At 37.3% G+C, this 18,776-nt stretch overlaps 1 protein-coding gene across 1 annotated transcript in view; it reads right to left on the reverse strand.

Moving 5' to 3' along the window:
- Positions 1–227: 227 nt before the first annotated feature.
- Positions 228–18,776, reverse strand: part of IMPAD1 (inositol monophosphatase domain containing 1) — a gene marked incomplete at its 5' end in the record, with an annotated part of 28,926 nt that continues 10,377 nt past the window's right edge. Inside the window, 4 exons of the mRNA XM_008588639.1 lie at positions 228–1,563; positions 3,084–3,245; positions 16,271–16,366; positions 17,583–17,745. Of these exons, the coding sequence (XP_008586861.1) occupies positions 1,292–1,563; positions 3,084–3,245; positions 16,271–16,366; positions 17,583–17,745 (693 nt within the window). The remainder of the gene's footprint in view (positions 1,564–3,083; positions 3,246–16,270; positions 16,367–17,582; positions 17,746–18,776) is intronic.

Here is an 18,776-nt window from a genome sequence, read left to right on the forward strand (position 1 = left end):
GCGGCACTTGGGAGCGCGGTGGCGCTCCCGCCGAGGGTTCGGATCCCATATAGAGACCGGTCTGCTCACTGGTTGAGCGCAGTGCGGGCACGACACTGAGGGTTGCGATCCCATTACCGGTCACGAAAAAAGACAAAAAGGAAAAAAAAAAAAAGTAACTTTTCAATCTTCATTATTTCAACCTGAAGGGAAACTACAGAGTATCTCAAAAGTTACTACTTTGAGAGTTTGGTTAGGTTAGATACATTTTTAATAGTAAAACAACCAGGGCAAAAGCAACCATACTCATTCTTGATAATGAGAGAATCATCTATATACAAAACCTGGCAAATTAAAAAAAAAAAAATTACTAAAACAAATAATGAAAATACGTTCAATTCATGTAATGTCAAGTAATTTTCAATTATAATAGAATCATTTATATTCTTATAGTCCCTAAGAGCATATTTTATCCCTAATGAAAGAATGTACCGAAATCATAGTGCTAACCCTGAAACCTTAAACCAAACCTGACAAGTTAAAGACTAAATGTTGGTCAGGAGGGAAAGGATGGATACATGCATCTTGACAAGAAAAATGAAAACCAACATCAAGATGGCAAAAACGTTGAACCCATAGGTACAAAAACAAAAACACATACACTCACACAGAAATTACGATTACAATGCAAACTATCATATGTCTATATTTCCTACTAGCTGGTGAACCTGTTATTAAAATTTCAAAGAAAAAAATCAATTTAAGCTTTCTATTTTAATCCATAAAAATATTCAGGAACAGACAGATGATAGGGTGTTTGCTGCATATTAATGAATATGTGGCTTCTTGTGCTTTCCATCCAAATTAGGGGTAAAAATCCCCAATTATTTTATTTTCAATAAAATATAATTGTAGTGTTATATTAAACAGCTACACAAAACCAATCCTTCCTTCAGCTCAATATATAAGAAAGTACTAACAAGTATTGAAGATTCATGATGATGTGTGAAAATGGTGACTCATAACAATGTAGACAGCTACAGATTTTAATTCACAAATATATATATGTGCCTTGTGTATGACAACTGTACGAAAATAGTCTCAAAAATAAAGACAATACCTGACACACAAAGCAACCCACTTTCCCTGATCTTGCATTCGTTACAGGGAAAATAAGTCTCTGATGCTTCATAAATACTTTAAAAAGTTCGTGATGGTCTTAACCATGCATAGTCTCCACCAATTCTCTGAAGCTTCCAGCGTTCCTGGCTATTTCAGCTCTGGAAGAGTTGCACCCTGTAATCAGTTATGCTTACTTATGTCCTGTCTTTTCTAGATCTGGGAGTTTTCTGACCAGAGCCTGGTGGTTCATTCTGATACTAGCGAGGAGTCCTCCTTCAATGCCGTCAGAACCGGTATAACTGATTTCTTCACCACTGAGCGTAGTCATATGCCCTCCAAGGGCTTTTAAGATGGCATTGCCAGCACATATATCCCACTTTTTGATGTATGTTACATGGATATACAGGTCAGCTTTTTCTTGACTCTTATCAGGCACATCCAAGAGTGCTAAAACTTTATAACCTAAAAGATAAACACAGAATTTAAGTTACTGTTCAAAAAACTGCAAGAAAGCAACATACTTTTCAGATTAAGTACATTGTTAAAAAATAACAGGAAAGGGTGTGCAGGAGCTTCTATACTGTCTGCAACTGCTCCCTAAAGCTAAAATTATTTCAAATTAAAAAAAAAAAATAATGTGACAGTACAAACATTAAACTCAACAAAGCAAAAATACACTGCAAAGTAACTTCATAAGCTAATCTCAATTGTAACCAAATATATGTCTATAATTTTTTTAATTTAAATCTTTGTGGCTGTTTTCTATAGAATGACACATTCAGTATGTGCCATTTTCTACCGAATGACATATTACACTGAAGCTAAAACACCCACAAATTTCACTTAAACATCTAATCTAGGCAGGCCTGATTTGAAAGAAGAGAACAAAAACTAATACTACCACTCTAAATCCTTTATGTAATGAGGCAGGATTTTAAAAATAAAACAATAAAATAAAACAAATTCAGAAGAAAGTGGGTATAGAATCTAGTTTATTCATCCCTACTGGGTATTTTGGACATTACCTTACCTAACCAACCTAACAGAGAGCCTATAAGAAAATAATGAAACCATATTAAGGGAGGTACATATATAAAATCAGCCAATTAAAACTCTTAGGCTTAAAAGTTAGTGTATTACTTCTTCCTTTATTACTACGCTGAAAAGGTTTTCTGACAGAAATGTTTTCTCACCATAATATGCTATTTACCTGAATTAAAACACTTCTGACGTGTTAAAAAGCACTAATTACAGAAGTTGTCAAACAGCCCCTTGAGCCAAATCCAGATTATGGCCTTGTTTTTGTATGGCTCTCAAAAAAAAATTTTTTTTATATATCTTTTTAAAAGGTAGTTAAAAAAATTTTTTTAAATACTATGCAATAGAGATTGTACGTTGCTTACAACACCTGAAATATTTACAACACAGCCCTTTTCAGAAAAAGTGGGCTGACCTCTGATCTATAATTAGGTAACACAGTAGTAAAGAATACACAGTATGCTGGGTGGGCACTAGACTCTCTTGCTCATCCCAGACATGAAAGTTGAAGAGTTCAGGGGTGTTAAAAGTGACCCAGGGATTATGCTAATAATACCTATGGTGATTCCTGTCATCCTCGGCCATAGAAAGCATCTTTAGTGCTTGATCTTTCCTTCCCCTCCAGGATTCCTACAGTGAAACTAATAGGACAATTATTTTGAAATGAGATCATATAAAAAACAACCACTGACGGTACATTACTGATGGGAAGATGTGTTTGTAGTACTGGAGGAAGAGAAATCACTGTTAAGATTGTTTCTGAAAAGAAGGTCAGTGTGACTAATATCCCACTCTAGCGATTAAAAAGCAGGAAACCAAGCCTGCCTTGAAAGTACACTGTTCCTTCTTTCTTCCCAAGCATGAAACAAGCAAATCAGTCTCCTGACATAGCCTTAATCATGCCAGAAATACTGTGTGGGAATCACACACAAGTAGAAACATACCAGCACCACCAGCGGGGATAATTGTAGTCTGGTTTCCAAAAGTCTGCAGAGCAACCTGTTTGACCATTCCTGAATGGGAACGAGACACAACGATCTTTGGGGTCTTGTCATTGTAGGAAGAGCGGGCTTTCACATTGGAACCACCATCTACCATTGCCCAAGCTGAAATGCAAACATAATAACCATTAATAGCACCAAAGTTTTAAAACTAAAAGTTATACTTTTTGGAACTCAAAGTACCAAGTGACTGACAAAATATACTCTCTTCCACAAAATGATTTGTATTTTTTTCCAAAACAGAAAACTTTATTTTTCTGAATACAAAAGCAATATGTTTATTTTTTTAACATTAAATTAGACACGTGTTATGACAAAGCTAAAATGGGCATGTAATCCCGCCCAGCCAGAGATAATGAATATTAAATATTTGGCTTAAGAACTCCCATGCTCCAGAGCTCCCCGTCGGCATCAGCTCCGTCTCCACTGGGATCACTTTTTAACATTAAATTAGACACGTGTTATGACAAAGCTAAAATGGGCATGTAATCCCGCCCAACCAGAGATAATGAATATTAAATATTTGGCTTAAGAACTCCCATGCTCCAGAGCTCCCCGTCGGCATCAGCTCCGTCTCCACTGGGATCAAACTGCAACTCAACTTCTCCCTGCATCTATCCCATTTCCATGCTTCCCTTCCACAGATGTGATCCCAAGAGTGCTCCCTAATAAACATCCTACATGCTTATTTCCACCTGAAAGCTTGATTTCTGGGGAACGAACTCAATCTGTGACATAAGCATAACTAACTTCCCTGCATAATTCAAATTTTAAAACCGATTTTACTCCTATACTACCTCTACTTCTGATATATTTATGGTTTCAATTATTAGCATATTGGCTCAATCTCCTAAATAGGTTTATAAACAGAAAACAGTTGAAGAGGTGAGTTAGGTTCACACATCTGCTCTATCAGACAGTATTAAGGAAAAAATCTTAGATTTAAAAATAGAACAGAAGTTTTAAAAAGGGGAGGGGACCCCAGAGATGGCTTGAGACATTTTTCTTGGTTTGGAAGTTTTCTTCACTGACTATCAAACTATACAATAACACAAACTTACTCAGAATTATCCCAATTAGACTGCTGTTCTAGCAGTCACTCACTATGGAATAAAATATAGTCCACCATGGCTAGCAATGAAAGCAGCTGCATCACCAGCTTATTCCTGGCTGCAGAAAAAAATCAAAAACATTAGCAAAGTCTGGGTTTCTGAGTTCCCCAAGGATGACAGCAGTTTCCCGGACGCTTCTCACACCTCCTTCGAAACACCATACACGGTAACAAGGAGAGCAAATATAAACACCATGATCTATATCTACAGAGTAAGTAGGAGACAGAGGAGAGCTATAAACACAAATGTATGAGAAAGCAGAGGAGTAAACACTGATGATCAGCAGAATAAGCGACGGAGCTGATCCCAGCATGGGGATTCCAGCAGGAGCTCCACAGAAGTGCCAAGAGGTCATAGAACTCTCCATGGTGGTAGAACTCAGATAACATATCAGCCGGATTTCTCTCCAGAAAAAAAAAGTCCCATCTAAAATGGCAACTATGGAAAGTAGGCCTGAAACTTGGTAACAAGCACCAAGAAGAGGAGGCTTAGAGATGTGGGACCAGAAGTGTAGACTTGAGAACACCTGGGGGAGGGAAAGAGGGAAGATGAAGCAAGACAGCTTTTAGAATTTGGAAGGCAGCAACTAGAGCTAAAGAGAAAGAAGAAGTTTAAGATAGAGGCCTTCCTGAACAATGTAACATCAAATAAGAAAGAAGAAATCTGAAAACAAAAAAGTATACCTGATAGTAAAGACAAAGCCTTCCCCACACTAACAGAAAAGAAAGCTCCTGGACTCAGAATCATCCAGACTCTGCACAGTGTCACTTTCCAATGATCCCACAGTAGCTGGCTTATTCAAATACGAATAAGAAATATAAAACTGCAATGTCTATTGAAAAATACAAGAAGAAAACACAGAGAATGCAGATTAAAACATTCCAGGCTAGGGGCCGGCCCGGTGGTGCACTGCTACAGTGCGCTGCTTGGGAGCGCGGTGGCGCTCCCGCCGAGGGTTCGGATCCCACATACAGACCGGTTCCCGCTCACTGGCTGAGCGAGGTGCGGGCGCAACACCGAGGGTTGCGATCCATTGCCGGGCACGAAAAAAGAATTCCCGCTCACTGGCTGAGCGAGGTGCGGGCACAACACCGAGGGTTGCGATCCATTGCCGGGCACGAAAAAAAAAAAAAAAAAAAAAAACATTCCAGGCTACTCAAAAATTTCCACAAAGCGCAACTATAAACCAATATTCCAACATGATTTAAAATAAAAAAGCAACAAAATATAAGAGGAACACCATGAAACAAAAACCAACAACTCAAAAAAATAGACAAACAATAGGAAGATGAGAACTCACATTAACACAGGAAAGAATATAAAAAAAATGTACAAAATCACTGCAGACTTAGCACTAAATCAATCACAGGACACACAAAGGACAAAAGATCTGTTCAAAAACAGAGCAAACAATGAGAAAAGCACACAAGTGAAACAAGTAAACAGATGAAAGGGCCCATAGAGAAAATAGCAGCCAGTGAAAGAAGAATCAACATACTAATAAAACAAGTTCCTGAAAAAGAAAAACTAGTGAGATAAAATCTTTGAAATTACAAATCAAGAAAATGTCCCTGAAATAAAAGAGGACCTAAATGTCTATGCTGAGAGATATACTGAATAGCTGGGAAATGTATCCAGAATGCCAACTCTCAGACATATCATAGGCATATTACTAGACTTTAAAGATAAAAGTTCTTTGGCACTTACTCCACGCAAAAAGACCAAGACATTTACTAAGGAAAAGAAAATCAGCTTCGTATCAGCCTTTTTGCCAACAGAGTCCACACACACACACACACACACACACACACACACACACACACACACACACACACACGAGTTCAACAGTTTCTACAAATCAATCAATAAAAAAGGGTGTAGAGTGGGTTGAACAGATCCTACCAAAATTCATGTCCACCTGGGACCTTCAGAATGTCACCTCATTTGGAAACAGGGTCCTTGAAGATGTGATTAGTTAAACTGAGGTATACTGGATTAAGGTGGGCTCTATATCTAATGACTGGTGTCCTTATAAGAAGAGGGGAGAGGAGACAGAGGGGAGAATGCCATGCAAAGGCAGAGACTGGAGTGTTGGGTCTACAGACTGAGGAATGCTAAGAATGTCTGGAGCCACCAGAAATAGGAAGAGAAAAGGAAGGTTTCTTCTTCCTCAATGCTGCACAGAGAGCATGGCCTTATTGACTCCTTGGTATCAAACTTCTGGCCTCCAGAACTGCAAGATAACAAGTTTCTGTTATTTTAAGTCACCACACTTTGTGGTAATTTGTTATGGCAGCCCTAGGAAACTAATACAAGGTAAAACAAAGACTGTATAACTAGCCAAGTAGTCTTTCAAGTATCAAGGCTATAGAAATAGTTTTAAATATATACTCAGGTATCATCATACCCATGAGCTAGCTCTTCTGAAGTAATCTATTAGAAGATAAGCTTTATACAACCAAGAGATGACTGAGGAACCTTAACAAAAGTACTGTTGGTTAGCATTGAATAAATTTAACTGTGAATATAAGAGGAAACCAAAGATAGGAATACGGTGGAAGAATATAGGTGTGTAAATGTTATCTTATAGTTGACTGGTGAAAGTCAAAGGATACCATTAAAATCTGATAAGATGGAAGACACAGAGGATGCCCAGGGTCTGAAGGCAGGAGCCGAGGGCCAGCCCCCTATGCTCAGAAGCAGGCAAGAAACAGAGAACACCTGGGGTCCTTAGGCAGGAGCTGAGGGCCAGCCCCTTCCATGCGGAAGGAGGCAAGAAACAGAGCACACCTGGAGTCCTAAGGCAGGAGCCAAGGGCAGCATCTCCATGAGGACACTAAAAACACCATTTCCACATGTGTGGTCCACCAGTTACCTCCACAGCCACAGCTGCCACAAAAGCGGCAGAGCCAGAGCAGTAGCCACAACTACTATGCAGGCAGCCTACCAGACACTTAACTACATTGACACAAGGAGAGTCACCAATGGAGAACAGAAAAAGAGCACATCACTTTCCTTAAAGCCCACTCCAGAGTAATAGAAGAAGCAACTGCTCTACCAGGTAAACAGACATCAATATAGAGGTACTAGAAATACAAAAACCCAAGAAAATATGACACCACAAAAAGAATAACAGTAATTCTCAAATACCAGACCCTATAGAGCAGGAAACCCTTGAAATGGATGAAAAGGAATTCTGACCAACAGTCTTAAGAAAACTCATCACTGAGATAGGAGAAGACTCAGACAACACAATGAGACAAGAAAAAAAAAACCTGGGATCTGAAGAAGGAAATTTACAAAGAGATTAATATCTTTAAAAAGAATGTAGCATTTTAATATACAAGCATAAATTTTCCTTTAAGCACTGCATGAGGCCTGCATCCTATAAATTTTAATAGGTTGCACTTTGATTTTTATCTCAAAGTACTTTCTAATTTCCCTGTGATATTTCTCTTTACCCATTGCTTATTTAGGAGAGTGTTGTTTAATTTCCACACATTTGTGAATTTTCTAAATTTCCTTCTGTTATTGTGGTCAGAGAACATATTTTCTATTATCTTAGTCTTTTTAAATGTATTAAGACTTGTTTTGTGGCCAAAAGTAAAATAATACATAAATAATAAATAATAAATAAATAAATCTGATGAGATGAATAGCAGAGTTGAAAGATAAACATCATGGGCCGGCCCGGTGGCGCACTGGAGAGTGCGCCGCTTGGGAGTGTGGCGGCGCTCCCACCGAGGGTTCGGATCCCATGTGGAGACCGGTTCCCGCTCACTGGCTGAGCGCGGTGCAGGCGCAACACCGAGGGTTGCGATCCCATTGCCGGTCCCCGGTATGGGTGCGACACGGAGGGTTGCAGCTCACTGGCTGAGCGCGGTGCAGGCGCAACACCGAGGGTTGCGATTCCATTGCCGGTCCCCGGTATGGGTGCGACACGGAGGGTTGCAATCCCGCTACCGGTCAGTAAAAAAGACAAAAAGGAAAAAAAAAAAAGAAAGATAAACACCAAAACAGACACGATTGACTAAAATAGGATGCTGGACAAGGAGTTTAAAATAAGCAAATTTAATTGTTGCTTATAGTAGAGAACCAAGAGACAATGTCTAAAGAAAGGGACTACATAACAGTATAAAAAGAAAAAAGGATACATAAAGATATTAAGTGAGCAACAAAAAGAACACATTTAACTTAAAAATAATAATTGCAGTTGTTTGAACTACACTGAACATATAAAATCCATGAAATCATAAGGATATTAAAAAAAGAAAGCGTACTCCTCCCTGAAAAAAACATTGTTTCCCACTATAAGTGGTTTGTATCATAACTCTTTACTCTGAAAAGTGGTAAATAAAGAATAAGAATTAAACATTTATCCTGCCTTTCTAGAAGAAACTACATGTCATGATACACAAATAACGCCAATTGATGAAGAAAGCTCTCTTTAAAAGAATTCTACCTAATATATGTAGACAATACAACAAAATTAGAAAATCTCATTTTGTTTTTTTAAACCAGAAGGCAATATGTTTATTTACTTATTTTTGGTGGCTGAACAGTTCATGGAACCAAACCCTTGACCTTGGTGATACCACTCTAACCAAGAGACCTAACAAGCCAGCCCTAGAAAATCTCATTTTATAACATCTTTAACAGATCTCAAAACTATTATGTGAAAGGTTTAATGGAAACTAGATCTCAAATGATGCCGAAATCTCCCCTTAGATTACCTGCTGATAGCAAGAAAATCAAGATAATTTTGTAACTGAATCATCTAGTCATGACCAGTTTAACCACCTGAGCATCATTAATGGTGAGGCAAAGAGATACTATATGTCATATAATATGATGCATAGAAAGTACATGAAGAATACCTATACTACATTCTTAACAAAAATGCTTAGCCTCAATCCAATCAAGCCTTCAGATCTAATTTGCATTTTATAAGAAAAAGAGGATATAAAAAAGTAAACAAGTTAAATGACACTCTGAGAAAACAACCGGGCAATCCAAAAGGCAGGGGATTCCATAGGAGAAATGACCTGTTTTCCTCAACAAGTCAATATCATGGGGGAAATGCGGGCCAGAGTTTGTTCTAGACTGAGAGAACTTAACATAACAACCTAACAACCAAAAGAAATGCTTGTCACTTGACTAGATCTTGGTTTGAAGTTAACCATCTGTAAAATCTACTTTAGGAACAATTGGGGAAATGTGAATATTAAATGACATTAGGGAATAATTGTTAATTTTATTATATTAATAGCACTGTTCTTACGTAGAAAAATGTCCTTACCTTTTAGAGATGGATACTGAAGTATACAGTGGTAAAATGTTATAATCCTTGTAATTTTCTTTAAAGTACATAGGCCAAAAATAACAAAATAAAAAAAGCAAATAAGTAAAAATGTTACTAACTGTAAATCTGTGAAGGAGTATACGAGTATTCATTATAATTTTGTTTGAAATTATTCATAATAAAAGTAAAAAACAAAATGAGGAAGAGAAAAAAAATCCTCTAAATTCTTTTAATAAATATTCAAAACACAAGTTTTACTAAGTGAATTTACAATGCTGTATCTCTAGAGGTCAGTATTGTATAAGAGAATAAAAATAGCATATAGTAATAGACACTACCAGAACAATTTTAGATAAGAGAACTACTAAGTTAATATTTTTAAAAATGTACTTCATGTTACATAAACTCAATACATTCATTCATAACACTTACATGGACACAATTATTTCAAGTGCCTAAAAAAATACAGTAGGCACTTAAATATAAAACATGATGAAGTAACAGTGATAACATAAAATAGCCGAGCCCGTGGCGCACTTGGGAGAGTGCGGTGCTGGGAGCGCAGTAGCGCTCCTGCCGCGGGTTCGGATCCTATATAGGGATGACCAGTGCGCTCACAGCGTTCACTGGCTGAGCGCGGTGCGGACGGTCTCAAAAAGGACAAAAAATAAATAAATAAATAAATAAAAATAAAATAGCAACTACAGATGTGTTTATCTATAAGATATTCTAAACAAGTCCAGTGGTAAATAAAAAGTAGTTGGTACTTTGCTACACAGACTACAAACACTATAACTTATTTTTAATAACAATAAATTTCCAGAGTAAATATACTACATTTACTTACTTATACATTTATAAATTACTTCATTAAAATACTATTCAAGTATCTCCTGCTCCTAAGAATTTCAAACTCAAGGAATTAATTCTAATTAAGTCTGATAGGAATTTTGATCAGCTTTGCTCTGAGTGCTGCCACCAACAATATCTAGTTCTCATTTTTTTTATCTGTTACTCTGCCAATATCAATATACAGACTGAATCTGAACACAACAGTCCAGAAGGGGGGCACAAGGCAAACACACCTTTGATCTAGGAAAGGCAGGTCAACCCACACATAATTATGAACTTATTGAATCTTTTAGAGTTTAGTGTTTGCTTAGTAGCAAGCACCTTTATGTGCCAGCATACTGGGCAAATCAGCCACATCACAGAAGAATGAGGCACCTTACTACTAACTTTATTAAGACGTTTTTGGAAACAACTTGTTCCTAAATTAGAGAAGTGTGGCTTCTTTAAGATAGGTAAGCCTGTTGGAGGGAGGGGGGAAATGCATATCTTATGGAATAATAAGGTTTTTTTATTTTATTTTATTTTTTTTGTCTTTTTTCGTGTCCGGCAACAGATCACAACCCTCAGTGTCGCGCCCGTACCGGACCGGGACCAGCAACGGGATCGCAACTCTCGGTGTCGTGCCCGCAACTCGCTCAGCCAGTGAGCGGGAACCGGTCTGTATGTGGGATCCGAACCCTCGGCGGGAGCGCCGCCACGCTCCCAAGCGGCGCACTGTAGCAGTGCGCCACCACCGGGCCGGCCCAATAAGGTTTTAAAAAATGGATATTTTGTTATCCCTATTCTTTCCTCTAATATGAACAGATGTGGAAACCAAAGCCCAAAGAATGTGAATCTGTTTGCCTATCTAATAAACTTCCTTTTCATTTCCTTTATTGAGCTTTGAGTTTTCTTTGAAGTAGCAGGCTCCATTTACAGCTAAGGATGCCACGTGACATTTGGCCAATGAAATGAAGCAGAGATCTAATGGATAGGGATTCAGGTTATTTTTTCCTAATACCAAGAATATCTGAGATAGACCTTTTGCCCTCTTTTCTCCCCTTTCTTCCTGCATAGAATAGAGTCATGGTAAATGAGTAGGAGGACTCATCTTTGTGAGCTTGCAAACAAAAAGTCTCCTTCTAAGAAAAAGAGAGGAACCAGGTTCTTCAAAGTATCATGACGCCACTGAACCACCCCAACCTTTCAGCCTTCTTGCTACGTAAGAAAAAAAAAAAAAACCCTTACTTGTTGAACAAGTATAATCATTTACATTACGTGCAGCTAAATGCAATCTTAATTAATATAGAGAGACAATGGGAGACAGTGTCAGAAGAACAAGAGGGCTTCAAAGGCTTAAGTTCTGTATTTAACCTTTATATTCCTTTTTTAAAAAAAATTTTTAAAAAGTCACTATAACTCCTAATTTATATTCCTTCCAGAGTTATTTTGAGGCTGAAAGGATTATATCAATGCCTTCATAAGTGTGAAAATACTAAATAATTGCAAGATACTAATAAGTAGTAGTTAGCTCCTACAATAACATTTTGAACTATACACTTTTCATGATCGGCGTTGCTAAGCCTGTTTTCTCATCTATAAAAAAAAATATAACAGCAATGTCTTTCTTTGTCATGCAGAGGTATTGAAAGGTTCAAATAATAACATTAAGTATGTTGCAAATTGTTAAACACTATACAAATGTTAGTAATTATGGAGTTATTATGAAAGTGGTGTGATACACTGATTTGCACAGAATTCCTGGAGTTGATTTTGCCACTAATGTAGCTGGATGACCTTGAGGAATGTATTAAATTTATGAGTCTTATTTTGTCATCTGTAAATGTGAACACTAATTTAAGTAACAGCATCCTTCTCTCATGGGTTATACTAAATATAGGAGCACTGCTAAGCTGTACTCCAACATCCACCTTCCTCATTTTGCTTGAGTAACAAAATCCCTAAATTTTGGCTTAATGGCCACTGAAAATAAAGATCACATTTCTTAGCCTCCCTTGCCATGATTCAATCAATGGGATGTGAGCTGAAGTTATGCAAGCAACTTACAGGTCAAACCCTTAGTGAGAAATGACCTCCACATCTTCTTTTTTACCCTCCCACTGGTGGAATATGGATGAAGTGGTCAGCAATGTTCAGTCATGCAGAGGAAGCAACAAGAGTTAGCACAGCAAAGCAGCAAGAGACAGGCCTGTAAGCCTGCTAACAGGAGCTTCCATGGCAGCCCAGGACTGCTTACATACCGACTGGCAGAGAAAACAAACTATTTTGTTCAACCTCCTAATTTCTGGTGTACATTATATCAGCCTAATTAATGGCCTATCCTGTATCCTAACTAATTCAGCAAGGACTAAAGGAAATATGTGAGAGTAATTCATAAACCATGAAGCAATTATATAATTAATCTTAAGGCACATTATCACAGCAAAGACTTAAACTTTTTGTAGCTTATCAAACTGTCAACTTTAAAAAGTATCTGAATCATAAAAAGGAGGTAAAAAGCCAGACGGTACAAAGTAGATTAGACTTTTAAATGGATAGCCAGCACTTAACTATGTTTAGCTTATCTCAGAGCAGCTGGAATTTGGGATCCGTGGATTATTCAGCAAAGCAAATAAACAACTTTAGAGTAATCAAAAATCAACTCTGTCTGTTTCTCTCTAGACAGCCTTTTTGTGCATCACTGAGACACAATGGGGATGGCAGGGATAAATGACAGAGTGATAAGGGACTCTTGGTCTATTAGTTTCCTAGGGCTGCCATAACAAATTACCACAAACTCAGCGGCTTACAACAAAAGAAACTTATTTTCTCATATTTCTGAAGGCTAGAAATCTGAAATCAAGGTGTTGGCAAGGGCTGGCTGGTTCCTCCTGGAGACTCTGAGAGAGAAGCAGTCCTCTCTCTCCTAGCTTCTGGTGGCTGCTGGCAATCCTTGGCTTATCAAAGGCAACTAAAGGAAAAGTACACAAATGGGACTACATCAAACTGAAAAGCTTCTGCACAGCAAGGGACACTATCAACAAAGTGAAGAGACAACCCACAAAATGGAAGAGAGTGTGCGAACTACACATCAGACAAAGGGCTAATATCGAGAATATACAGTGAACTCAAACAACTCAACGACAAAAAAACAACCCAATTAAAAAATGGGCAAAGGACCTGAACAGACATTTCTCAAAAGAAGACATACAAATGGCCAACAGGTACATGAAAAAATGCTCAAAATCACTATCAGCGAAATGCAAATTAAAACCACAATGAAACATCATCTCACCCCCAGTTAGAATGGCTATTATCAACAAGACAAAAAATAAAAAATGCTGGCGAGATGTGGAAAAAAGGAACTGTCCAACATTGTTGGTGGGAATGTAAATTACCATTGTGGAAAAACAGTATGGAGGCTCCTCAGAGAATTAAAAATAGATCTACCTACGGCCCAGCTATCCCACTACTGTGTATGTACCCAAAGGAAATGAAATCAATATGTCAAAAAGACACCTGTGCTCCCATGTTCATTGTAACACTATTCACAATAGCCAAAAGATGGTATCAAACTAAATGCCCATCAGTAGATGAAAGGATAAAAAAAACCTGTTATATATATATTTATAGACACAATGGAATATATGAATATATTAGCTATAAAAAGAAATGATATTGTATCATTTGCAGCAGTATGGATGGAACTGGAAGCCATTATGTTAAGTGAAGTAAATGAGGCACAGAAAGACAAATATGGCATGATCTTACTCATGTGGAATGTGAAAATTTAAAAAAAACTCCAAAACAAAAACCGTGGTTCTCATAGAAGTAGAGAGTAGAATAAAGGTTACCAGAGGCCCGGAGACGATGAGGGTGGTGGGGAAGAGAGGTGGTGAAATAACAGGTACAAGACTATGCTATCTACCCAAAGTGAATCATCATGTGGTATATGCATATACTAAAACAACACATTCCACCCCACAAATACGTACAAGTAAATATTAAAATTAAAAAAAAAAAAATCTAAATAATTTTAGAAAGCTAAGAATAACAATGGTAAAGAGCTATAATACTAGATATCCAGATTTATTCAATATATTTATTTAAGAGAGGGTGATTTGGGCATAAGTTTAGAAAAGTAAATCATTGGAACAGAATAGAGTCTATAAATAAACCCACATGTATACAGTAACTTGCTTTAAGACCAACCCCCCCCCCCAAACATACAAACAAACAAACAACAAAAAACCCACCATGATTCAATTGGAAAATCTGTGTCCTTTCTGTTTCTTATAAGGACACTCTCACTGGTTTAAGGGCTTACTTTAATACCTTAACTTTCTGGGTTGTTATAGGTTGAACTGTGTCCCTATGTTGAAGTCCTTACCCCTTCAGAATCTGACCTTATTTTCAAATAGAGACAATACAGATGTAGTTAAGATAAGGTCATACTGGAGTAGTGTGAGCCCTTAATTCAATATGACTATTGTCTTTACAGGAAGAGGAGAAGAGACACAGAGTCACATACACAGGGAGAACCCCATGTGATGATGAAGGCAGAGATCAGAGTGATGTGTTTACAAGCCAAGGAACACCGTGGATTGCTGACAAACCACCAGAAGGTAAGGTTAAGGACTGTTCACTACAGGTTTGAGAGAGAGAGCAAGGCTCGGCCAACACCCTGATTTTGGATGTCCAGCCTCCAGAACTGAGAGAGTACATTTCTATTATTTAAGAAAAAGAATTTGTGGTTTTTTTGTTACAGCAGTCCTAGGAAACTAACACACGGTGTGACATGGATTTGGTGAGGATATTATTCAATCCACTACACCTGGTCATTAGGGTTATTTTTTCAACGCTGGTAGAGTGGATATTGTAACCACCAAGAAGCTTGTCATCTTAGGGAAGGGTGGAGCTAAAAGACCATAATCTCTTCCCTGTGTTGTTTATGGGAATTACCAATTAAAAGTATGACAATTCAATTCAAACTGTCAGAAATGTTGCTTACATCACTGTTTCCTTCCCCCTCCACCATGACAACTTGTGTCATTGTGAACTTATGGATCAGAGTCCATACCATCACTGCTATCTGGAAGATCACAGCTAACATCTCTGGCAAACTGCAGGTTAATGGCTGCGGTGATACTAAAATGTCATCCCTGTATCTATTGGCACTGGCAAGGCTAGGGGCAAGGCCATTCCTGAGCTGAATGGGAAGTTCCTTGGCATGGCCTTCCACACCTCCACTTCCAACACAAGCATCATGCACCTGACCTGCCATCTGTAGGAAGCTAACAAACATAACTGTATCAAGCAGGTAGGGAAACAAGGGTCTGAAGATGCTCTGAAGGACATCCAGATCTGTCCAAGAATAAGCCTGATTCTTCAGACTTTCACAGTGACACCAATTCCTCCATTTTTGATGATGAGGTGGTACTGCCCTTAACCACCGCAATATCAAGCTAATTTCCCCATATGACAACAGATATGGCTAGGGCAACTGTACAGTGGACTTCAGAATACACATAGAATCCAAGGTGTAAGAGACCCAGAACCCACTCCCAGCAATAACATGAGACAAACAGAAAGGACCTCAGCTGTTGGGCAATCTCTGCCTACTGATATCCCCCAACACAACTAAAAACTTCTCATTTTCTTTTAGTAGTGTCTATCTTCTAAAAGACAGTTTAGAAATCCCTGTTTTGCCATGTATCATCATTACCAAAAATAAAATCCTCACTGTATCTGGGGATGGGGTAAGATAGAGTAGGGGACTGACTTCAATAATTACTGAGTAACACATGAGAATCTGACATGATAGAAGTACTACACACAAATAGTTCAATAACATTAACTTTTGAAAGCTCTAGTACATTTCATACCTGTATATTCAGAAAATGGCTTATGTATTACTCCTAGCACAGGTTTACCGTTTACAGCCACACACACCATTGTAGTGACATACTTTCGAAGATCCTCTATGAGGGAAAAAAATAAAAGACAAAACAGAATTGTCACAGTATCAAAATTCAGGATACAATGTTACACTTTATTTCATTAAAAATTTATGTATAAGAAATGTCTTTCCTAGACAACAATCCCCTCAACCAACAGAATGCAGGGATGAAAGCCAGTTTAAGGGAGTAGTTAAGAGTTCTGGTTGTACAGGCCGATTATCTGGGTTATTCTCCCAGCCCACCATTTTATCAGCTGCATATCTTTGGGAAATTACTTAAATTCAGTTTCCTCACCTGTATAAGACATACAATAAGTACCCATCTTTAGGTATAAATTAAAATAACTTTTAATTTTAAGATTAAATTTAAAAATCAAGTTAGGCACTTAAAACAGTCACCGCACAAAGGATGTGCTCACTAAATGTTATCATCATTGTATGATCAAGCCAACATCAGACTAGGACAAACTTATTGTAAATAAACTCCTCAATATTCCATATTTCCAGTTATCTATTGAATGTCTTTTTATTGCTCAAGTTCAGTGCATAAGCACTAGAGTACAAAGGTGAAAAAGTAGAAGCCCCCACATTCAGGGAGCTTACTATCTAGCAGGACAAGCAGATAAACAATTAACTTAAAAATATATACCAAGAGAAGAGAAAAAAAGCAGGAATTAGATATCTCTGGGTAAGAAACAAGGCCTGAGAGAGGATCCACAGAATGAAATCTGAGCTAGGACCAGGTAAAAAGAGTGGAAAAGGTGTTGGGCCAGTAATTTTGTTTTGCTGCTTTACTTGCTTTCTGGGTACCTACGACTTACTATTTTGAATTGCAAGGACAGATGTATATGCAATAAAATCTAAATTCCCAATTTCCCAAGTAAATACTACATTCTCAGTAAATTAATTTCCTCGTTAATAGGTATGCAACAGAACCATTTTGTTGCTGTTAAAAATGTTCTTTCACTGAAGAATAAGTGAACCACTGATACTTAGTGAGCCATTATCACCTACAGAAGTATGCCCTAATACAGTAGTAGTCCGGGGCAAAAAACAAAAAAAAGACTGAGAATCACCGATCCAGCATTAATCCAGCTTTCTGTCTTAACATCTAACTGAAAAAGTTGTCTTGGATTTGCAAAACAACTACCACCCATATATATACTACCTGCTGTGGTTCTTTTCGGTTCTCTAATATAAAATGGCAATCAAAAGTTTAAAATCACTCTTAAAATTACCTGTATATTCCTGTGTAGCATCAAGTGGGTCAATCCAGACAGTAACACTTTCTGCTGGTACCTCTTTAGGGGTAGTTATTTCCTTCAGTATATCCTCAGGAATCTTATGATCCCATAAGATAACCTCCTGATCAGCTGCATCCACATGTTCTTCAGTATTTATCTGTACCAAAAATAGTTTACAGTTCAAAAATATAAAAATCACTACTTAATAAAACACCAAAGAGAAAAACATTTCAGACAAAAACCATATAAATTGTATATAAGTAAATCCTCATCTTTATTTCGTAGCATCTCAATGCAAAATAAAAATATATTGTAAAAAATTCCAGTAACATTTTGTCTTCAAATACTTTCCAATCTAATATTCAAGCTTCGTTTGTTGGCTAAGCAAGATAGAATTTGAATACAGAGAAATACAGAAAAACTAAGCATCAAAGAAACAAGCTACTTAAAAAGCTTAATGATGATATTTTAAAATATCTAAAGTGTGAAAATAGACAATATTCTGGAACACCGTTAAACACAAGCAACTATAGTTAGCAGTTAGAAGCAACTAAATTTAGAAGGAGAAAGATGACAACAAACTTAAGAAGTAATGTCTTAAAAATATGGAATTACAAATGTGAAGAGAGACATGTCCTAGAAAAGTGATCATCTAAAATATACCTTTGACCTTAGTAAGGAAAAGGAAATGATAAAACACATAATAAGTTAGTATATTATAAAACCTAAATAAAGCTGAAATGATCAATGAAAAGGGACATAAAAAGATCAGTCTTCTTTTCACTATACATTAAAGATGTGTCATAGGAGAAGAAGGTAAAGTCAAGTTTCCTACTTTTTTATTTACTGGGGAACAAAATTTAAAAATAAAATAAATCGGACTTATCACACGGCAGATATGTAAGGGTGTGGGATGAGTAGAGAGGAAATATATATACACATATATACAGTAGTTTATATAATAAATAATCCATTCACAAAATAATACACAACAGATTGCTTTAAACTGAAATTTCTCAATCTTGGCACTACTGACCCTTTGAACCAGATAATTCCTTGTTGTGGGGCTGTCCTGTGCTTTGCAGGATATTTAACAGCATATTTGTCTGTATGCCACCAGAGCCCACTAGAACTTGCTAGATGTCAGCAACACCATCTCTCAATTATGACAATCAAAAAATGGCTCCA

This window comes from Galeopterus variegatus, unplaced genomic scaffold (assembly GCF_000696425.1).
Source record: "Galeopterus variegatus unplaced genomic scaffold, G_variegatus-3.0.2 Scaffold4938, whole genome shotgun sequence".
NCBI lineage: Eukaryota > Metazoa > Chordata > Mammalia > Dermoptera > Cynocephalidae > Galeopterus > Galeopterus variegatus.